This window comes from Genypterus blacodes, unplaced genomic scaffold (assembly GCF_046128005.1).
Source record: "Genypterus blacodes isolate CSIRO-AG114 ecotype Tasmania unplaced genomic scaffold, CSIRO-AGI_Gbla_v1 ptg000067l_1, whole genome shotgun sequence".
NCBI classification, from domain to species: Eukaryota; Metazoa; Chordata; class Actinopteri; order Ophidiiformes; family Ophidiidae; genus Genypterus; species Genypterus blacodes.
The window spans coordinates 13,008,444-13,032,990 of NW_027466879.1; the positions used below are offsets into that span (position 1 = coordinate 13,008,444).

General features: G+C 39.9%; 1 protein-coding gene and 1 non-coding gene across 2 annotated transcripts in view; one reads left to right on the forward strand and one right to left on the reverse strand.

The window, feature by feature from the left end:
- The window catches only part of tox3 (TOX high mobility group box family member 3), a 40,925-nt gene extending 39,555 nt beyond the window's left edge, over positions 1–1,370 (reverse strand). The window contains exon 1 of the mRNA XM_076155995.1: positions 606–1,370. Within this exon, the coding sequence (XP_076012110.1) occupies positions 606–707 (102 nt within the window). The 5' untranslated portion in view covers positions 708–1,370. The remainder of the gene's footprint in view (positions 1–605) is intronic.
- Positions 1,371–17,171: 15,801 nt separating this feature from the next.
- Positions 17,172–17,260, forward strand: trnar-ucu (transfer RNA arginine (anticodon UCU)). Its single transcript is given in 2 exon segments — positions 17,172–17,208; positions 17,225–17,260. It is a non-coding gene; the product is annotated as a tRNA-Arg (tRNA).
- The last annotated feature ends 7,287 nt before the right edge of the window (positions 17,261–24,547 follow it).

The window sequence follows — 24,547 nt, forward strand, 5'->3', positions numbered from 1 at the left end:
AATTCCCTGCTCTTTAAAAATCATTAGCAAGCAGTGCAAGAATCCTGTTAGTAAACGCTCCAGAATTAAAACTCTTTAATGGGTTAGAATGGCTTTCAGGGCTGCAACTGAAACGAGATAAGAAGGGTAACACAAAGGGCAGGCAAGTGTTTCCATAACATGGTATTAAATAGATCATGTGGAGGCTAATGAAACAGGATCACAGCACATCAGATCGGTTTGTTTGACACGGGATACGTCTCACTTTTATCATATTCTAAGGCTTATAGGAGATTGAAGCAATGATCCTCCGCTGATGTTCAGAAACATGAGATTGTAGCCAACAGCGCCCATAACTGTGGATCACATCACTGTGGTGAGTTTAGCAATGAGGCTGATCTGAGGAGGCAAAAGTAGCACACTCGGTGTTCTCGTTTGGCCAACAAAGTTTGTCATAAAAAAATAGAGGAAATGGTGGAGGAGCGGGTTGCTTTTGATCACTTTGAATCAACTTATTCTCAGGCACAATTTGCGCTACATTATTAAGCCGGACCAGCTACAACACAACACTCGTTTCAGCTTTGGTTCCCAGCGTGGCCACACAAACACAACACCCGGCTACTCACCTTATTGAAGTTGTAGTAGCCCAAACAGTGGGAAAAATCCAGGTTCTGTGGATCTCCTGGGATAGCATTGCCCCCGGCTGTGGGGTAAAATCTTACATCCATGGTGCCTGGAAGGAGCCGAGCAGCTGGAGCTACTCTGCACGGAGCTCGGTGTGTGTGTTTGTGCCCGTTACAATCCAAACGCACGGAGGCGGAGAGACGGACGGACGGAGAGAAAGCGCGGCGGTTGAAGGGGGAAGAACTGAACCAAAGCTTTGACGGAAAGAGGAAAAGGGTTCGAGTAGAAGAAGCCTTGAAAGTTTGAGATATTCCTCTTCCTACACCTGGTTCGTTTGATAGGACGCCCAAATCAAGTCTGGACCCAAACCAAGCGGCACACGGAGCATTTACGCACAGAAGCCACGAGACCGGCGACTCAGCGCGGGTCCTCCTCCTCCTCTTCTTTCTCCTCCTCTCCTTTTAGGCAGAAAAACGTGAAACAAAGTGTCGATAATAACACCGCAGTAAGTCCACGAACTGTCCACACGCGTAGTTGACAATGTCCTCCACGGTTCTCTCACAAGTTCCCCTTTCTCTCTCTTCTCTCTTTCTCCCCCAAAGTAGTTCTGACGCTGTTGTGATGATGGCAGCAGAAGAAGTATAACTCGCTTGGCTTTAAACTACAAACCTCGGAGGGTTTTTGTTAACAAGCACAAACACCAGTCCCACAGACGGTGGATCATAAGTGGGGTATGATGTCGCGTACGCGGACTATTCCGGTGGAGCTTCCAGCTTTCAGCCTGTAGTGATGAACAAGGCGAAATGTGTGGAACAAACAAGCCACGCCCCAAACATGATAGACCACGCCCCCCGAAAACACCGCATTTAACTCCATGTGACATGTCGCCACTCTGAGAGGAATTAATTACAGGCAAGCCAATTAAATTTTTAACGCTGCTACTTCTGGGATAGCTGATTGGCTGACTTTAGTCCGAGCACCTGGTTTAACCGACTTTCTTCTTCTTTTTTTTTGCAGTGTAGCTTCTTTTTAGGATGGCAATGAAAGACACATTATTACAAAAAAAAAAAAAAAACACTTAAGACTCCAGGTGGTTAAACTGCTGCCAGTGTGTGTGTCAGTGGGGAACGCCTGCATTGCTGTAATAATGATTAAGTTGTGCCACTTAAATCACTGTTTTGTGACTGTGATTACATGCAAAGTTACGGGTTATAGTCTAAACTCTGTTTGTGTTAGTGTTTACTGTGGTTTATTTCTAATCTACCTGCAAGTTTTCCAAATCTTAATGTCAGACCGCTTATTAAAATAGCACTCAGGTGTAATAATAACAATAATAGGGTGTTGGGTGCTAATTATAATAACAGTAGCCCCAGGAGTGGGAGAGCAGAGGTGGTGCGATGGTGTTTTGTAAAAATGAAATCATTGTATGCATCTTTGTGAGATGATGATTTATGTTTTTAAAATGCTGCATCACAGAATTCTACCGGAAAGAGTCTGCAACTGTCAATGCAGGAATGTAATGCTTTTCAGGAAATCTGTCATGTTCATGTTGTACTGCAGTCAATTTGTAAGCCTAGAAAAGTAGACGTGTGGTTCATATTGTAATTACATCTCCCCTGTACATCTGTACGGTACATCGGACACATTATTTGATTAATAGATTACGCAACATTACTAACATGATTATCTCCCTCTGCCTTCTATCTATTTGGATTATGCCTCTATTATTGCACATTTAGAAAAACACTAACTGTAAATATGTCAAAACATTTCCTTACCTCAACGTCGACTGTTTTTTTCTTTTGTCAACAACTGTCTGACATCATTTTGCAGCACGGCTCGGGGTGGTCAAGGAATTGGAAAGTTCCTGGTTCGATTCTGGGCTCCTCCACTCTTCAGAGTGTTGTTGAGCAAGACATTGAACCCCTAGCTGATCCTATTCAGGCCTAAATCAATGTTTAGAGAGCCACTCACGCTGTAAGCTTGGTATGTAGGTCTGAAATGTTCCCTGATGGAGATCAGTGTAAGTAATTCAGACTTGACAAAGGCTTCAAATGTGTCAATACTGTATATGCACTGCTTCCATCCAAGTCCTCATGCTTTGTGTGTGACATTGAACGTATTTATGTAGCCACATTCAAATACTCACATTCATCATGTGCAAATGTGTTTGTTCAGACGTTATTCTGACTTTGAGTGTATTCAGATGCATTCAAGGCAGAACTATGAGTGAATGGAACATACTGAGTAAATGATAAGTGAATTCCACTTAATACAACCTTTGCAAATCATTTGTTTTGAGTTGTAAAGGTGGAAACCTTTTACAAAATGCTATCAAGGCCACAGGCTCATTTTAAAGTCCTATATGTAACAAAAGAGGATGAGGATGATGAGGAGGAGGACTATATACATGTTTTCACCATTATAGTAAAAATCGATTTTGTGGCCATTTATAAATAAATCCAAAGTAAATGTTGCAAGAAATGATGTTTGTTAATGTGAGCTATGGTTTCATATCAGATTAGCCCAGACACAAATAGAGAAGCTAGATAAAAGAACACAGTAGTAGAACAGTCCTGAAAGTGGCAGTGAATAGTACAAAGGTCAGCGGTGCATAAATAGATCCATTTTGTTGTCCAGTGAGCAGCCATTAGCTCTTAGCCCAGTTAGCAGTTTGTCTCTCTTGCCATTTACACCGCCTGCACTTGTAGTCTCTCCACATTGCCATCTACACTCTGCTGCCATGGTGCCTCGTATCCACAGAAGCTACAGCCCTCTCAGCTCAGCTATCACCTTCAAAATGTAATTTTCACCTGAAGCTCAGCTTTATTTCCTAAGTGCACAGGAGTCTCTGACTTGAAACTTCTGCTGCTATTGGGAAACGCCTGCACCACTGCACGCTGCTGCCATGATCACAGTATGAACTTCTGATAATAGTGACGTATATCTACACATGCATCAATAAATCCAAGGGAAACCAGAGGAAAGAAAGATTTTTGAAGGGAAGAAATCTTTGACTTCCTTTTTCCTTACATACAGGCTAATATTATGATGCACTAATCTTACCATGAAGTACATTTATAATATGTATGTATATAGGTAAGGAATCATAACTCCATAACGAAGTGTAGGTTCAATTTAGGTTGTGATGTTGATGTAATGTAGCCATATAGAACCTGGAGGAAGCAGAGCATAAACATCACTGCCTATGTGTAATCATGACCCCACTGGATAATTAGTAGGTGATGAAAATACATTATAAATACAAGTACAATCTATTTCATAATATACCGTAGTAAGTATAAATTGCATTATTTTATTTCAATGTTACTTGCTTTGTGTATTGTTTAAATGTGACGATGCATGTTTTCACTATTCCCATTTCTCCTGATACCCTGTATGCTCAGATATAAAGTGTGACTGTTCCTTTACATGTTGGTGCATTAAGTACTTGTAAGACACACACACCGCTGTGTAAGTGTGATGTGTTTTGACATGTAATGCAATATATAGGCTTAATCAATGACATACAGTCCTAAAGACTGCTGTGCTGTGCTGCGCTGTGCTGTGCTGGAGGAGATGATCCTCATTTGAACAGTCTCCTGTGCTTACTTAGTGATGGTCAATAATCCATGATAGTTTGCCAAGAAATATACTTTGCAATTATGGACACATTGATGCACATGCAATCTGCTTTTCATCGTGGTTCTCTTTGATAGCGGCTCTTGCATACATAACGAAGCACTTCTTTAACATGCTACACACACTGATACGCCCACCCAATCAAATCTCATTCAGCCTGCCACATAAAAACCACACAAAGTCTCCCACACACACCACATATCAGATAAAGCAAGCTCCACGTTTGTAATTTGGCTTGGGTATTGGATTTTGGTTCTGAATACAACAAGAGAGAGGTGTGGGCATTTCCACTCCTGTTGTTATTTATTCCTGTTTTTAATGTTGTTTGGTCGTGCTGCAGGCAAAGGAATTAATTTCCTCTCTGATGGTTGGGTATCAGTGTCTCAGCCAGATGAATTATGCTTTTCAACCATATGTCATTTCCTCTCTGCCTGGCAACGCTGGAGCCATTTGGTAACCTGCAAACAAATTATCTTCTGTTGGCTTCTGCTCAAATTCAATTAAAGCAGCGCAGAGTAATTATATGGAGGTACAAAAGAGTAATAAATGCAAAACAATGAATTAACCTAATAATCTTTATTTACGACCTGCTTCTTATTAAGGGTGTGATTCTGTCACAGGTAAGCTCCTGTCAGATGTCTGTGAAATTCCAACAAACAAATTAGTCATTATCTGAAAAGCAAGTTTTGATTCAGGTTCAGAGCTAATAAGATGACTCCAACAATTCTACATGTCAAATTCAGTTCATTGGTCCTGGGGAGCATGATTCAGTAAGTGAAAACAACCATATGAAGGTTTTTGAGGCTGTAGACTAGAAAGGGGCCAGGCAATGTGACCCTGAAGGCATCATCAGGGTTACTTCCTGTTGACACTGGAGACAAAGGATTTGTCTTACTGAGTTTAGTTGGCGAATTAATGTCAAATTCAAAAGAAAAATTGCTAAAACTTTACACATAAGTGGAGAAGTGAAGATTTTATTTTATTGGATACTGCTTATTTCAAAGTGATTACATGCGACTATGTGATTCTTGAATTAATGCGTTAGTGAGTAATAATTCTGTCGATCTAACATTTGATTGAAGTGGCTCTATACCTTTGTGCCTCGCTGTTATTATATCCTTCGTCTGTACATTAAAAATGTAAATACTAGTGACAACATAAGGAGCTCTGACTTCACCTTGACTCTCTGCCTTTTGTTATTCATTGAGCCATGGGAAATTAACTAATTAACTTCAAGGGTAAACACAGTTCCACTGCAAAAGCTTTGTTCTATTTATTCCTTGATGTGATGTGTAATAATATTCCTGTATTAGGTGAGAAACAGGCTTGGTTGATGTACACAGACAAGCAGAATGATACAACCAAGGCCAGGAATTAAGTTATTTAATTCAGAACATTAAGTGTTCTCCTCTCAGGCAAAGCTCATACGTGTTAGGAGAGGAAAATGGGCAAAGCTGCAAGGCTGCATGCTAGTTTCTGTTGAGTGTTACTAAACAGCCACTCCACTAATACAGCACTTTGCACACACACACGCTCACACACACACGGTCACACATATCACTGACAAATTTAAGTCTGACACCCACTCAGAGATCGACAGTGGCCTGCAGCTAGACACCGGGGGGGAGTAAACATGAATGGATAACACAATCTAAACCTCACAGAAACTCATTAGAAAACTCTGTCACCACTGTCACTGTTCAAGATACATAATAATAATAACAATAATAATGAATCAATGGCGTCAAATGTGCTTCCCTGCATGCTGATTCCTCAAAACCCAGGGACATGTTGGTCCTTTGGGGAGGGGGGGGGGGGAACTTTTGAACAGCTCATTTGCAGACAAACTTCTTTTTATAGAGTGGTTTAAAAAAAGAAAGAAAAATCTAATTGCAAAACATTTAGAATGGAGATTAAGAATATGACTTTAAATTTAAATAAAAAGGTGGTTATCTGTTTTTGCAAATGAGTCCTTCATATAAATGTACTTGTAAAATAGTAGTATGAAGTTACTGCCCACTTTTTGCTACATGTAAATTGAAACGGTCAAATATCTATCTTATTGTCGTCTTGAATAGATTTCCTTTAGACGCCAAACTGACAAGGATTTGAACTCCTGCTGGGAAGTCATCAACTGTTTCTTAGCCGGGCCAAATTTCAGCGCTATGGGCTTTAAGTAAGGAAGTAGTTAGCTGCAGTTAGAGGAGGACTGTGCGTTACAGTGATGAATTGCGAAAGTCAAAGCAACGCTACCTGAACGTTCTTATTGTTTTCAATAGAATAAAGCTTCAGTAGAAATCAATGGCACAAGTTTTTGTAGGCTTTGTACACCCCAGACACATTATACAATTAGCTGCAAGGGTTATTCTCAGGCTTGATATCATCATAAATTAAATCAATTACACCACTAAAAATAGCTGTGAGTGACATAGAGGCATGTTTTGTAGTTGCTAGAAGTTCAGACAGACAGACATAAATATTAAAACTCAATTAGTCATTTTATCCAGGTTTATCTTTTATTCATGACATATTGCGCTTTCGGTTTTGGATAATGAACACCGCGATTATGGCATTTGTCTTCTGTTGAATCAGTATACTATTTTGTAGATTGTTTTATTTGCGTATCGTCACTTCTTCTTGGCTTTTAATGCAGTTTATTTTGACCACTCATATCCGTATACTCTCTAAATAAAGAGAGAAGAGGGTTATTTTTGTCAATTGTCTGTCAAAAGTGGTAACTGCTTAGGCATGCACAATGTCAGTAGAATATTCATAGCACACTTAGGAACGACACACACACACACACAAACCCACAGCAGAGATATTGTTTGTGGAGGTTAGCTGCTGTCAGTCAGCCAAAGTTCTAAACAGCAGAGCGCTGCTGACCCGCTCGCAATGGATCCTGAAACTTCATCTAGGTTCTGTCCCAGAGTGGAGTGGCTGAGTGGTTGATTGGTCTCAAGCAGGAAGTTTTTGCTTTCTACCAAAATAATATGCAGGGAAAACTAAACTAGTTTTTGAATAACGTGTTTAAAATGGAGGTTTGTTTTTTTTGATTGGCACATTCCATCATTTGAATAAAGTACATGGCACGGACAAAACTGCAGGGCTTGTTAAAAACATCTTTTTAAAAAGTAGATTCACTGTTTTGTTTGCTGATTTGCCTAAAGTTTCTATAATTATCAACAATAATCAACATCTCTTCACTAACAAGTGATTTAAGACTTTGTGAAGGTGTCGAAAACATCTCAGCAACATCCTCCCCATACATCTGCTGAGGCTGCTGGGAATTTATAACAATTACAAACCAGATGATTCCATCACTTGGATATGGGTTTAGAATTGTAACCCATAATTATTAGGTCATTTGTTCCGTGAAACAGTCTGTCAAGCCTGTTTAAATGGAACATGTTTGCACTTACACACACTGTGGAGACATAAGTTGCTTCCTGAGAGAACTACACTATATCAATGTAATCTTGAGATTAATGCTGAACGAAACATGCATTACCTCATTTTTATTCAATCTGTAGGGGGTTTGGTTTTGGCAAAGATGGGAAATGAAAACCGCCTGAGAATGAATAAATAATATAATACAATATTATCCAGCCCTAGCTCGGGTGTAAAGGGTTAAATTGTCCTATAATCTATGAGTTAATTGTCTGAAAACCTTTACATGTAGAATGTCTGGACCAAGCAGGACAAAAGTTATATTGTTGTTGTTTGATATTCCTTATCGTTTTGCTGTAATTGGCTGCCAAAGTTGAGTGGGCGTGGCTTCTATGTGCAAAATGCTATATCTCATGAATGAATCTGTGTACTGGAACATCAGTCGACCTGATGGTGGCGCTATAACAAGCCCAGTTACATTTTGGGACAATAGCTTTGGATCCGGACATCAAGGGGTGCGTCATAATTGGCCTACTACTCGGCCTTGATGGAGGTATGCGCCCTCTGACTGCCTTCTAGTCTTGTAATGTTTTTTGTAGACAGATTGTTCTCATGAATACCATCAAAGCGCCTTTTAAAATGTACATATATATATTTCTGGAATTAAATAAAACTGTGAGCTTAATTCCCCATCTGATTACTTTTAATGCAGTGTGACATGAGCTCTGTGGATGTAACAAGCGGGTGAAAATCTCTAAACCGCAGCCCGGAGTTGATGAATTCCTTTAAATGTCTATTTAAGCCTGCTGATGCTACATTCACTAACCAGCATCCCTTAATATCTTATCTTACGACGGGTACATCCAAACACACACCCCCGCCCCTCCAGCTGCTGTGTTTGTGTTTTATGTTGGGCCTTTGGGGGCCATTGAGTATATTATACTTCTCAGTAATGATGAGGAAGATTAGACATTAAAAGGCAAACTAGCTCCTTTCTATTCCTATTGGGCGTGTTTGCAGAAACAGCCCTGTTGCTGAATCATATCTCTGCCTCTTAAATTAGCATGTGAACAATTTGTTATACGATTAATGCATGAATTGACTGTTCGCATGGAATTGTTTGACATGGTTTTGTACTCAGAGACTGCTGGTAGGAATAGTATGTAGTATCAAATATTATCTGCACACGCGTTCGCACTGTAATTGCCTCCTGACTTAATATGCACATTGTGTTAATTTAAACACGCCAATAACAGCAAAGACAATTTCATCACTAAATTGCATTGGGTCCTCTCATGAGCTACACACACACATTGATATGATGTGCGTGTGTGTCCTGTAATGAATGACACCTCAGCTCTAGGACAAAGGCTTCTGCTGCCGTGCATACTGTCGACCCATTTTAACGCTCATCTTTTTCAGGCCTGTGTAGACCAATGAGTGCATACTGGCAAATATGCAGGATACTTCATTATATTATTCTCAATTAAAATCCGTCCTCAGCAGCATTAGTCATCTTAGCACTCGTCATTCATACTAATTAGCGCTTGCTTTCCGTGTCTCACACTGGAAGAGAATATTTCAATATCCCATTAAGCGATTTTGAGATATGCCCTTGATTGACGTTCCCTTAAACCCAGGAAGTAATTACATTATATGCCTTGTTTTTTTTTCCTTTCGTAATAATTTCAGATGCTCTGAGGTTTTCAGTTCTGTGTTGCGATCATGTTACATTTGCCCACATCACTACTGCCTCACTGGAAAAAGAAGCGACACAAAAACAAGAGCAGATCCTGGCTGATTGAGTTACAACATGAGTACATTCTATGGTTAGTCATACTGTAATCTAAACCACTAATTATATCAAATATGAAATAGTCATCATCATTACAGAAATCATTACCCTTCACATGGACAGCACTTATCATTCTAAATCAAAAAGCTATTATAGATGTGCATGTGTTTATGTATAAACTTAACACACCTTAAGTACGCTGCACAAGTACATCATGTACCAATAAATATGTTAATGTAAACTTGTGACATTGAACATTTTGCAGATGCTATTTATGCATCTGCCAAACCTGATGCTTTTACAGATGCATTCACTATGAACTCTGCAAACCCTTGAAAAAAAAAGCGAGAGAGCATTCGTACTTCCCTCAAAAAAACATCACTGATTTAAAGACATGCATTACTTATTAACTTTTTATTACACATGCCAGCTATGCAGTAGCAGAGGAGGGTGTTGCGGTCACGGTTGCTTGTCTATCAGTCACAGCAAAGACTCAAAGCATTGTATCGGATTTTGAATCAAACTTGGCAGGTTGATTGGGCTTAGGGTCACGACCTTCACTATCGATTGCTTCAGACAAAAAGGTCAAGGTCAAAATTTCAGCCCTGTGCTGATGTGGAATACACTGAAGGCATATTTTATGGAAATGACACTGAATATAGGTTTATCTATGTATATATATATGTATTGTACTAGAGTCTTCTTGGTGATATTTGCAGAAGGTTTGTGTTCTTCTATCAAAACAGTGGCCTGGGTGTAGCATCACTCTCTTTTTGTTTGGTAGTGAAAGAGCATCACAAACAATTCACAGGTAATGGTGGTTATTGTGTAGGTGCATGAATTCAACCGTCCATATGTTGTTTCTGTATTCTTTTTTTTTGTTTACTTTGATGCCGCAAAGTTATTAATGGCTTTGTGTTTTGTCAGGACATTTGTTATTCCAAAGAGGCTTGCCCATGAAAAACATTATAAATGTCTCCCAAAGCACTGTCCTTTTTCCTAAATGCTAAACTGTAATGAGTTTTTTTGTAATGACATCCTTCGCATAATGATTAATAGTTGAGGGCTATTATTTGCAGAACGTAATCAGTTATTCTGTTTCTTGCCATGTTTTTTGTGTCTTTGTTAAACAGAGGAGAAGCTGTTTTTTGTTTTGCTTTTCGATGTAAATTGCAGTGCTCACTGGGTAATTGTCATCTTATCACGCGAAGAAAAGGGAAACTGTCACCTGTCACACAGATTATAACCTCTTCTCAGCACAGTCTGTCAAAACAGCACAACGGCAGGGAGTGAATGAATAAAAAAAACAATTACAGGTATGTTAATACTAACAATGTGATTCAACACATCATCTAAAACGTCAAAATGGCTTCTTAAACAGAGTTTTGCTTTGACAGTCGGAGTGAATGGAAGAGAATACTAATGACTGGAAAACAGAGGCAAAGGAGCTAATATTACTCAATCCTTTTAATGACTCTTTTCACATTAGTAACTCATTAATAATCATGTAAACCAGCCACAAAATCCCTTAATTGCAAGAGAGAGTCCTACGTAAATCCTTTTCAAATGCATTACATTCACTTCTTAAGGCGCAATATTTTTCATTTCCCCTACAATAATAGCGGTTGTAATTGAAAATATTTGGTGTATCATTTTATGCACTTCCCCTCTAGAATGCATCTTGGCATTTTTGGTATCTTTGGACACCTTTGGCTCTCCACTAGAATTTAAAATAACACTGTGAGTATGAGTAATATTTGGCAGCAAAATATGAGTTTGTGAAGAATGGCCCCAATGGCAAAAACGTTGAAGTTTGTAAGCTTTGAGTATAGACGGTTTGTATGCTTGTATGGATTCGGGACAGGTGTACCAAGGGACTCAGCCACTCTTAATACATTCTGTTTTAGACACAGTTTTGAACAGATTTCCTCTTACATGGGATGTGTTTTTTCCTTCTTCATCCGAATCAGCGCAGATGTGTCTCTGTAATAACTCTCTTAGAATGAGCATGTGTTTGCGGCGCCGTAATGATTTGTCTGTTAAAGCGCAGACTGCAGTGTAGATTTGACAGACAGCTGCATACCTGGGGAAATAGCTCTGTATTGTTGCACGTACGGTGCCGTGTACTGATTCTCTCTCGGGTTGTTTTTTTTCACAGGCTGTTCCGTCTGAAAAATAAACCTGATACTCCTAAAATGGAAAAGAAACGCACGCACACACACACACACACACAGACAAACACAAAAACAAAGCTGTGTTCCCTGGTAAAAATTTACTTTTTGGACTATTTCTTTAAATTTGACCACCACAGCACCTTCGTCTATCACTTGTCTAGGTTGGAGCATCCACGCATATCATAGCGCTTAGCGAGGGGACAGATTGTTGAGGGTAATAGTTTCCAGATAGAGTGCTGTACTTGCGCAGTAATATTTGTTTTAGTGTAAACACAAGCACTGACAGAGTTTTGGATTTCAGTCGACTACATTTTCTGGGTTTAAGAGTACTTTTCTGTAACTGCTCTACCCAGTCTGTCTTATTTTAGTCAAACAAATGAGGCTGTGGATGTACTGGCTTTTGAAGTTTAGAACATTTACATGGATTTGATTTCCAAAACCACATTCAATTTAAAATAATCTCACTGTTTCTGAACACTACAAAGCTATAACTGCAAACGAAAGAACTAAAATAGTCACCATCCCTTTCGTCTTTTAAAAGAATCTAAATTCATACTCATTCTGAAAAATTGTGTTGAGGAAAAGTGTTAGGATAATGTTCACAGCCAAGGCTTCAGGGACAGATGATTGATCACACATCTTGCATGTATGTGTAGCAAAAATCCAGTACTATATCATCTTCGTGGGTCAGGGACTTCCACAGTGGGTTGCATTCATGAACACAGTGGTAGCCACTTTAAGAACAAAGCCATCTGTGGACAAAATAGCCAACTTTGATTAAGATGAACTTTCACTAAATTGTACAACCACTTCCAATTACCAGTGTTGGTTTGGTTGGGTTAACACAGAGTGTGAACCCAAATAGTTCATTACTTACAACAAAACTATTTCTAAAACAACAATTACAGGAGGAGAAGCTGCTCTGTTCTTCTTCACATGTGTCCTCTAATCACAGTAATAATGCACACATCTACCTATGCAGCATCAAACACAGGTGAATCTGTTTGATCCAATGTGACCACTGTCTAATACCTGTCACTAGCCATATTCTTATGTTTATATCATGGCTTCGGAGGAGTCCTCATGAATATTTATGCACCACTGCAGCTGAATGCTCAGCATGAAATGAAATACTGTGCTGCTTGAGGATTGTTTGCCCTGAGATACAAATCTAAATCTACATATTGCATGCAGATAGATTTGCTGCAGGCTTGAACCTACAGGCTTCTGCAGTCTACACGTCTGTTTACATGTGATGAAGACCTTTTTTTTGGCTTTTAGGTTTGCCAGTTCAGGTATGCACACATACTGTTGCTGCTCTCTGGTAGACATTTCTGATGTTTGTTTTTTTCCACTTCTCTTCTCTTTTCTCACATCCATGTTTAATCATTTACAAATACAGCTTCAGTTAGATTAGTTTAGTTCAACCTTTTTTTAACTGATGTGTTGTTGTTGCCTGAACCCCCCCCCCCCATCACATTCTAAACACTGAGATTGACACAATGCATGGGCACTATGAACAGAGAATCATTTTCCAGCCACATTAAAATAACTGCATTTTCTCTTCCATGGTCCAATAACTGAAGAAAGGATCTTGATTTGTTTCCCCTATGGCTGCAAATCTCATTTTATAGCACAAGATATTATGTGCAAACCAATTCCAAATCCACTTTTCCAGTCTACGTTTCCATTATCACAATAAAATCAGGGCTCGTTTTTATGACGGCTGGATGTTCAAATACATTAAAATGGGTCTGAGAATAGCCTTGCCCTCTTGGCCGTTGTCTTTTGAATTAAATGTCAACATAGGTGTAAAACAAAATGTAACCTCATATTCTGCTGAATATAAATGTGTCATTTGCTGATATAGATGGCAGGCAGAGAAGAGGCTCATCCCCGCGCTCATAAATTAACTGGGGACTGTCTGTGCTTGAGTGACACATCTTTGATTTGTAGCGAGCAGTTAATTTCAATCCAAATCCACCATGCTGTAATTTCTCCAGCCTTCACAGACTGCCATGCCGTTGAAAAAGGAAATACACCACCACCAAATAAATGACACGCCGTGCGACCTTTTAAAGAAACCCATTTGCTAATGCAAACTAAAGCAAACACCATCCAACTTCAGACCACCATTTAAATAGACATGAGGGGACAGTTAGCAAGTCAAAACAAATTGCTGACGGTGCCTTGTGACAGCCAATTCAATGATTTCCACCACTGATACTCCTCCAGTGTAATTGATTTGCACAGTGTAATTATGTCAGGACAATCGCAGTGTTTTGAGTTGACTCGCGCCTCCAGTCGAGCCCCATATGAAGTTGTGTGAGTGGAAGCTCAGGAGGGCAGCCAGTTTGGACAGGACAGAAACAGGGGAGGCTGGATTTGAGCCATGACCCTTCTACTGTCTCTCTCCAAAACTGTCATTTCCATTACTGCAGACTCACCACGGCCCTGACAAACTCTCTCATCCTCGCTAACTCTATTCGATTGGACAGCCAGTGGACCGTGTCGTTAAATTCTTCATAAATGGTCGTGTGTTCTGGAGCATGAATAGCTTCACAGTGCTGGCAAATGAAATCAGTATTTATAATGGAGACATTTCTAATAACGCTATACATTTCACTGAGAAAGGATGGTAGTTGTGGTTTACAGCCTGGATCTGGTCCAATACACGTTCCTGAGGAGCAGGAATGTGGATTTGCAATAATGATAGCTTTAAGATAATTTTCTGTGTGGCGCACGTGCACCATCAGGCCTGCATATGCTGTGAGTGGGTGATTGTGAAAGAGCAATAAAGAGAAATCTGCTCAATGCCGGGTATTCCTCATGACATTCAGACCAATGAACATTATACAATATATATTATTGCGAGTGTTGCACTACGAAAATAAAAAAATAGTGTCTATAAATATTGGTTCTTGTGCAAAATATGATCTATAACACTATCTTTGTTTATGAATATAGAAAGAAATCCGTGAGGAAATAATGGGATAAGGGGAAAAAGGTGAAGAGAAGAGAAGAGAAGAGAAGAGAAGAGAAGAGAAGAGAAGAGAAGAGAAGAGAAGAGAAGAGAAGAGAAGAGAGAGATGCTCTTTACAGACAATCCATTTACTCCCAAACACACCTTGGGTTATTGAGAACGATAACAATGCAGCCAGAGCCTTTTGTATCCAGGCACACAGACACATGTTTCTTCTAGCCTGACATAATTGCCATTCTTCCTCTATTTTCTATCTGGGCAACATCAATCTCTGTTGCCGGGCTGTCAGAGCTGTCGGAGACACAGAGCAAAGTCAGTGCTGGCTGGCGGTATCAGGCTTTGTGAAGTGGTGGAGCTAACCACAAGATGCCGCTGAGGATGAGACATAGTGCAAGTATAGCTCAGCCAAAAGACTTATTCCTTTTCTTTACATCACGTGTCACACCATAGATTTATTGTTAAAACTCTGACATCAGCAGCACCATGTGGTGTGACACTAACAAATTGATTCTTCTGATGCCCCAATATCACATCAATAACAGCTGAAATGAAAAGGCTCTTAGCGTATAGAAAGGTAGGATTGTGTGATATAACATAAAGGGGTTGACGCTGAATGTAATTGATGAATGTAAATGTGTTAATGCAGCAGATTCAGGTTATTATGTCAGGTTAGCATGATGAACTCCCCATCAGCCAGTATGAAGTGGTGCAGTGGAGGAAAATATGGAAAACCTGGACTATCCTGCGCACTGTGAACATAGACTTATCACTGCTTCAAGTATTTTTTTCACAACTTTGGGATGAAAAAGATTGTTTGAGGGGAAAAGCAATATTTCACTGGGTGAAATAGGTGCAGGCAATCTGCCTTTGGAGTGGAGAAGGCAGCAGTGTTTTATAATGGAAGAAATTCAATGTGACATGTCGAGAATGAATTGCTCAGTCAACCAGAAATATCCCTTGTTCTAATGGCTTGGGACATTCAGTGGCGTGTTCGCTGCTCCTCCTCCCCCCCCCTTGCCCTACCCCCACCCTTCTCCCTCTCTCTCTCTCTCTCTCTCTCTCTCCCTCTCCTTACTCCCTATCTCTGCCTGTATAAACACAACATACATCTGTAATGAATCAGGTTATAAACAGACCTTGATTGCCGAAATGTGATCAGACTACTGTGGTAACTGAAAATATTCAATAACACACAAACACACACTGGTTATTGAATAGTTCAGCATGGCCTTAAGTGGGTGCAGAAGCTAATTGGCCTGTGAGAGTAACATTTGCTTGGGATGTTATTACTGACTGTGCTAGCAGATCAGCCATTCATTTGTTTGATAAAGACGACCTATTTCAAAAATGTTCTCCATCCAAAACATTTGCAGGACTATTCTAGAGTCATCAAAGGCTATCACTGCAAAAATCGTATGTAGAAAATAACATTGGTTTCTGAAAAAAAAAAAATTATTGCAGCTCCAAAATGATCCAATTTGGCACAGAACTATTTGGTAAGAAGCTAATAACGTCCGTGACTTTTGGTGATGACTTGAATGCTTTCACATTTTTTCATCCCGTTTTTTGATTGAAGCTCTTCACGTGCATTACAAAGTGTGGAAATGAATTTGGTTTCTTCTCTTCCGACAGAAACATTCACTAATAATCATGTCGCTGTAACTTTTATCGGCGATGCCGGACTGAAAAAGTAAATGCATTTCCCCGGGGGTGCTGCTATGTTGTTATTTGTGTATGCTGCTGCTGATAAGGAATATTTATTCTCTTCACAGGATGCACTGTCATGTATCCTTTTTCATTATTGGCTTCTGAGTGTATACACTTCATGATTGGCACTTTAGATATCCATCCTGTCCACAGAGCACATCTTACCTTACATGAAATATGAGTTCTTGAGCAGTGTAATCATGGGTTGGAAGATTGCTTTATATTATCCGGGAGTGAAAATGATAAATTGCTGCTGGGGGAAAAAATGTTTCAGATGTCAATTTCATCACAGGGATATTTTGCACATGTGCTCCATTTCATTGTGTTAGGTCTGTGATCAAAGTAAAGCTGAAAATGTTGATGATTCTCCTTTCTAATCATCCCAGGTATGGAGAGGGGTGAAGCAGAGTCTAATCTGTTTTCAGGGCGGTGAGAGCCACACTTGTGATGATTATCACGCCTTCTTTTTCCAAAAACTCCAAACTTAACTGCTGTCTTTGTAGTGGCAGGAGAAACCAACTCAAAATGTCTCAGCATTAAGATTAGGTTATCTAGCTGCTGATAGCAGGCTGCACAATAGATTACATATTAACAAATACTCACACACCATGTGTTCAACACGGAAAACATTTGCATGGTAACAATTTGTGTTTATGTTACATATTTCCTGTTGCAAAGCATTATTTCTTTTTTTAGTCTAGAACATTTACATATGAATCAGGTTATCTGCAGTTTGTTTATGTACACTAGTGACTCATATTGGTGATAGATGATGATCTAATTTTAATCAAATGAATCAAAACTGCAGAGCAAACATTTTTGATGCAGAGGCAGATTCTGCTTCTGTTGTAACCATGAAGGACATTAATACACATGTGGCTCTGTGGCGCAATGGATAGCGCGTTGGACTTCTAGTTAACTCATGAAGTGATTCAAAGGTTGTGGGTCCGAGTCCCACCAGAGTCGAGGTTTTTGAACGGCAAAGTACAACAAGAAGTTCCTTAAACAGCTCCCTTCCTATCCAGAGCAATACCACCATTAAAATGTGATAGTTTAGGAAATTGGACGTCCCCCCTGGTAAGATGAGTTAAATGGAAATAAAAGAGGTTTTCAGCAAAGATTACAAGTTAGATAGATGTATTAATCTTTGTTTTGGTCAAAATAGCATGAGTATTTCTTCAACAATATACATTTCTGTGTGGGCTCCAGTTGCGCAGAAACCCAAAACTGAACTTTGCAACTGTCCCATCCAAACCTGAACAGGAAGCTGTATCGATGAAATGAAATCTGAACTAAAGCCACAATGCTTTTTTTAAGGGCCCTGCGCGACTTCAGCAGTTTGTACAAAAATCCACAACAATCCACTCCAGCAAAGTGAACCACAGACTTTGTTATTAGATCATTAACACTGGAAACCTCCTTCCTGTTGGAACTAATGCACCGCTGTCTATCAGGACAGTCTCATCCCCTCCTGAGCTCCGGCTGTGCTAAGCTAATACTCTGTGAGGCGTTAACATTAAGCTCAGATACAATGTCCGGTGATTCTGTTGGAGAAGGAGGCTCCCTGCACAGCACTCTGTTTAGAGTCACCACACCATTAGTCAAATCTCCTCAGCCATGAAAAAAAGAGGAGGGGGGCGGGTGGAAAAAATCAAAACCGAATATGCATGCATAAAATTCAACACATTTGTTGCCGCGGCAACCATTCAGCATGTCATTCACTTGTCAAGCCGCATCAGGGCCGATGGGGTCCATTGTCTGGGTCCTGGCGAGCATGGTTAGCTGGAACACGCTCAGCCCCCTCTCCTTCCCCCTGACCGACATCCAGGTCATTCACCACGCTGTTATTTCTCTTTAATTCACGTTCGGCTAGTTTTTTCATCGCTAATCACACGACAAATGACCACCAGGGCTTAAAAAAAAAAAAAAAAGGGGGATAATGCAGTGCAGTACTGAGGAATGGCTTTTATGATTCATTTCAATAGGAGGGGGGGATTAGAGAGAAATTCACGGCCACTACGTTCAGACCAACACCTCAAAGATCTCCCTGCTTTATTTTATAGATTTGGCGGGCGGTGAAGGCAGCTCGGAGCCCCAAACGTCTATGACTGGTTGTCAAGATCAGTTTAACAGCCACAATGGAAGAAAAAGCCATTTGACTTCTGTAATCTTTTCTAACATGGCCTACAGTTGCCGTTGATTGGCACGGCTCGTGAATTTCACCCGTGAATGGCGCACAATACTTTTGTGCAGCGGGTGAAGCTTAAGGGAAGGTTGTTCTTATCATACTGTTGAAAACGCTCGATTATGACTCAAAACATTGAGCAGCTCTATGGAACAATCGCTCCGGACACATTTGTTTTGGTCGTGCATATATTCCTCTTTATCTTTACTATGGTCCATATCAAACCAAGGTTGTACACTTCCTCCTTTAGTTAATCATCAACCTGGGCTTTTGCTTCCCTAATGTGACTTGCAGATCGGTGCACACTGAGCTCTGAGGTCAAATTACTTTCTTGTAAGTTCCCATGACAACAACATGTTCATGTACCATCTGTGAAATCTACACTGGTTTCTTCTATTATTATTCTCTTACAGGCCAATAACAAAAATAAAGACTTTTTTTCTTTTCTGATCTCAGTTGCAGCTCGTGCCTGTACGCATTCAAGGAAGCGCTAACACAACACGACTCTTATTTTTCTTGCAGAGATCAGGAAGAGATGAGGCTCTAGTATCTTGTAATTCCATGAAATGAGAATCTTCATCGATTGTCTGAAAAGAAGGAGATTTTCTTATTTTGTCAGTGGTGGCATGTCGGGGAGTTATTCGTACAGAAGCGAAACCGTCGGCACAGAAGCAGGCGTGATGAATAAATGAGGACTTTACTTTGGTATATTAAAAAATGTAAATGATACGCGCAATTATACAGCACAATAAGGCACAAAACAGTAACCATGAAATTGAAGGTAATTCATGCGTCGCTGTGTAACTGCGTCGGCTCCGAACAGATAAAATAAAAAAAATTCCCCCCGAATATTGAACTTTATTTGAGCAACAGATATAAATTACTTTAACACGTTGAAATGTTTTCATATAAGTTAACTGCCATTACACATCGAGTACAAATTCATATTTTCCAGCCGTTTTGGAGGATGATTGAAAGGTGCATTGAATCGCTGGACAATCCCGTGAAGAGAATAGGGGATAAGCCGAAAAACGTATTAAAAAGGCCTGATTGTGCACTCTGGCCCTGCCCCGAAGCGGAGGGTGTGAGAAAAGGGGAGTTAAACAGTACCCAGGTTTGGGGGCTGCTTCATAATTTCCCCCCTCCTTGGTGAAAGTTTGGGTGTGGGAGTTGTGTTAAAGAGACGTGAGACAAGCCCACCACCCCTGCTCACAGTCAGTATCAGGCCTAATGAGGCATTAATCGGAGGTGTGGGATGTTGCTCTTTAGAAAAGCACAGGGTCAGCAAAGCACAATGAAGACAACAACAAAGACTGAGAGGGAGGTGGAAGGGGGAGGGGGGGGGGGCCACTGGACCCAATGAGCGTTTCTCTAAGCTGCACGCTCAGCAATCACTTCAAAAGCACGGTGACAGAATATTCACCAAAATTCAATGGGAAACATATGAAAGGGGGCTTTGAACACTTTTGTTTGTAGGTTTTCCTTTTTCACAGGGGTGATTACATCCATTCCCCCACCCCCCCCCCCCCCCCCTCGCGAACAACGATCCCATGCACGAGCACACACACACATACATAAATACTAATATACAGTATGGCTGTGAATTCTGGAAACAGTCGCACCTTTACAGTCAAATAATGTGCTTGTTTAAGGTATTCAAAGCAAAACTGTGGTAGATTTACATTTTGATCTATTATATATTATATATTATTATTGTATATATTATAATTAACCTGCAGTATTTAATGTTTAATGACTCCCTATGGGCCGGCCTGAGATGTTGTTATTGCATGGAAAAATCAAAGAATATGAGGCTTTTCTATGTTATATTTAACATATTGTTGGTCATGAACTGTTGGTCCTTAGCTTTCTCTTGTTTCATCTCTTGTTTCATGTCTTGTTTTTCAAAACAGAAGACATTTTTAATTCATGAATTTCCATGACTTTGATGACTCCATTGCATTTCAAGCTGTTTCGAAACACAAATCTGTGTATACTGGTGTGTTGAGAGGAAGAAGAGAAAAGGGAGAATGAAAGGTTACCGAATATTCTTTGGTTTAGTCGATCAGAAGAAGTTTGACATAACATCAAAACACATTAAACCAATTGCCACTTTTTACTGTAATGTCCCAAAAAACGAATTTCCTTGGACGAAAACGACTCAAAGCTTTGTGAGTAAGAAAAATGATTATGAACTGATCTTATAGTTTTCATATTTGGTTTATGAGGCCACAGATGGCTGTTAGAATCAGCCATCTGGATGCGAGAGTCTAACCCAGAATGTCCGCACCCCAGAGGAAACGCTCCATCCCAGATATGATGAGGGGTCTACGTCTGACCTGCCCTCACATGTAGCAGATCTGACAGCTAACATTCCTCCCTCTCCCGCTTGATAAAATAATCTTAATCCTTTTTGGTGTTTATTTACAGTTATGTCCAAAAATTAGTCACTCAAACCAACATTATTCTTCGCGTTTCTGGTTCCTTCCACAAGATGAATGTGTTTGATCTGTAATGAAAACTAAATGATAAAGTTGAAGTTGAAGTTATCTGAATTTGTGAATGAATGTTTTGATTCAAACAGATGAAGGACACGCCATCATTTAGTAAAGGCAGAATCGGTTTGTTGTTTGTTTCTTTTATCACTGCACTGTTCAACTCTTGGAAGTATTGAGTGTTTCATATTTTCAATCATACCTCACAATTTTCTGATTTCGTGTTTTGTGTGCTCAGTCGTTGGCTCATCATTCAGTTACATCAGCCTGAGGTTAATTAATTATTGACAAACTAGTATATTTGTTATGATTAGATTGAAGATTTTCACACATAATGTGACCTTTGCCCTCAGTGTCTTCTTACATTACATTACTTTGAATCCCAGTAGAGCTCTGGGCAGAGTCACGTCTCTGCTCAGAGCTGCATTAGGATTCATAATAACACCTTAGAATCACACAGGCAGTGCTGTATGTATGTGTAGGTAGTATATATGTTTTATTTCCACGGGACATTTTAATGGACGGTGACCCCTGACAACAGACGCAGGTCATTTCAAGAATCTGCACAGTGGAAGACATGTGATTTACAAAAACGATACAAGATGACACTTAGCGATGTCGTCACCTCTGGATCTGTGAGACATGTTCCCCTTTTACCACCATAAGGCAGTTTGATGGAAATAGTAATACATCTTCATCTATTTCTGTAATGTGCCTGTTGACAATGTATCACATAATCTCATTACACTACATCAGTTTTTGAGAAACATGCACAGTTAACAACACCTTTCTTTAAATTTGTAGAGCAAGCATTAGTTCTAGCCCCCCCCCCCCCCCCCCCCCCCCCCCGGCTCTGTGGCAGCTGAGCTTGGGTTCGTATAAATCCAGAGACATTTGAGCTTGCGACCTTTCCATCTGTAGAAACAACACTGACATCTTTTCTTATTTTTTTCATGAAACTTTCTTCTGTTGGTGTTGCTTGGTGATATCATAACCAAAAATCAAGTGGAGACTCGGGCTAATTACTGCTGCAGCTGTCAGCAGCAGTGACAGGCTGGGAGCTACAGATGGGACTTGCTGCTATGAAACATCCCAGCACCCTCTGCCAAACATCCAAGTGATGAGGAATATGTTAAAAATTAGACACCTAATGAGGACCAAATAGCGGACCAGTGTCTGTGTTCGCTGTGTGTGTGTGGAGGGGGGGTATACTGTACATGTGCACATTTGTGTAGTTCCTGTGCAGGTGAACAACCCCAGATCTTCAACTTCAGGGAAGAATATGGCATTAATTGAATATTTTCCTTATCACTTCTGAACAAACATAATTATTTTAATTTTAATCAACTCAATCAAATTGAAAAAAGTGATTATAATCTACAGGTTTCTCTCTGTTTACTGTGGAAATCCATTAAACCTTATTGATATTGAAAGTAGATGGCAAAATTGTTCAATAACCAACATATTAATAATGATAATAATATTTTAAGGACAAGAGTTACTCCTAATATCTATCGCCATGTGTTTAAAGGGTAAAATTTCACTGAGTGTCTTAACTGATAGACTTAGATTTATTCATCAAATATTGATTTCAGTCCACTTCCAGACACTGCCTCATCTTGCCATAAAAGACATTAGACTTTGATTGAAATGCCTTTAAAGTTAACTGCTGGAAAAGTTAATTTATTGGGCAGCTACATCTTTTATTCCCTCTTTAATGCACACATTAATCAGACAAATTGATAATCAAATGATTTCACTGATTACATGAATTGGAGGTGAGTAAGCTTGTGTAAAAACTCTCAGAGAGCTCTTCATACAGTATAGCAGTAGAGATATAGGGCGATGGGGTGAGTTACGTGCTTGCAGTAATATTATGGAGCAAATTAGATGAATTTCAAGCGTCGTCTGCCACTTCATGTGTTATTTAATGCAAATGAGTGCACTTCAGCATCTCACTAAGTGTCCAAAGAATCTTCTAAAAGGGGGAAACTAATGGCTAAAAGGGATGGAGAGGAAGGCAAAAGGTGGTAGTGAGAAGCAGGAGCCATTGTTGCTTCTCGGCGTTCCAGTCTGAACATTTTCTCTTGGTTTCATTTGAATTTTAAGTATTGACCTTGTGGGCTCAGCCATCAAAGCAGCAGGCCCCTTCAATACTGAGGCAGATATTGAACACTTGTATTTGACAAGGATCTGTCAAATGCTGTTGCCGAGACAACACTTACACAACACTCACCGAGACCTCGCTGGCTCCTGCCTTGTGTTCACACAGTAAATTAGAAATACATTTCACTAAAAGACAGAGCAGAGGGTCTTGACACTGTGTCATTAACAACATCATCTCCAGCAAACAGACACACAAAGCACAGCCTCGCGTTGACCTTCAGTATGCTGTGCTATTATGGGCATGATTCATTCAACATGTACTGCACTGCGAACCGATGACCCGAGGTGTATTATAATGCTTACTTACTTACTTCTGGGCAAATTTTGGTTTTCTGCTTGTCCTGGAAGATTCCCCTTCAGGCTCGGATGTCAAAACATCAACAGCTTGATCAAGGATTGGTATACAATGATTGACAAAATGCCGATTTTGGGCCGTTTGTATAGCCAGTGTTTGTTATAAATCACCCTAAAAATACACTGATCAGCCCGATGCTGGCCTTGTTATAACCACTTACACATATTTGTCTATGTTTTAATCACCATCCATGTAGGCCACGCCCATTTCTAGCTCTTCCCTCCTTTCCAAAATATTTTTGTTTTGATACAATTTTGGCTTAGTTGTCACAAAATGGTGCAAGTAGAATGTCTGGTGAACGCAAAAAAAGCTCGTTTTGATATTGCTTGCGTTCTTTTTTTACAAATGTTTGTCAGAGAGTGCTTTATCTCATTTATTGTAATCAATAAATGGAAATTGGAAATATGGAAATTCCTCAATTCCTTAGGATGATCTTATGGTCATTAGAGTATTTTGCATTGCAGTCCCAATACGGACCCCTGTGCGATGAGATTGCTACATATGGATAATAATCACATTAACAAACGTACACACACATGCACATTGCCATTGCACGAGTGCGTCCAGCAAAAGGGAGCAGACAACCGAAACTGTAGTCTTGTCCTCCTCTTTATTATTCTCCTTTGAACATGTCCAAAGCAGGGCAGATATTGATCAAACTATTCATCTGCTGCAGTGATTCACGTCCACTTTCATAGATAATGTCAGGCTTGACATGTGGATAACCTATTTAATTAAATTGCATACCTTTTCCTTACAAACCCCCATTTTCACAAGTTGTGTTTAATTTCACCGATGCACTCATTTGTCATATTGCCGAGTGGAATAAGGCTGAAGGATAATCTCAGACAAGAATAAAGCTTTTAAAACCCAACAAAGTCAAAAGCTCATGTGCGTTTACAAATGGACAAGATGGGACTTTCATGTAAATGCATTGGTAAAAGGTGTGGCGGTTGTACTTTAGTAGGAAGAAATGCCCTTTAATGTTTAAAAAAGGAGCAGCCTGTCTCCTAAAATGAAGAAATGTGGGTGGATGATTGGGCAGAGAGGCC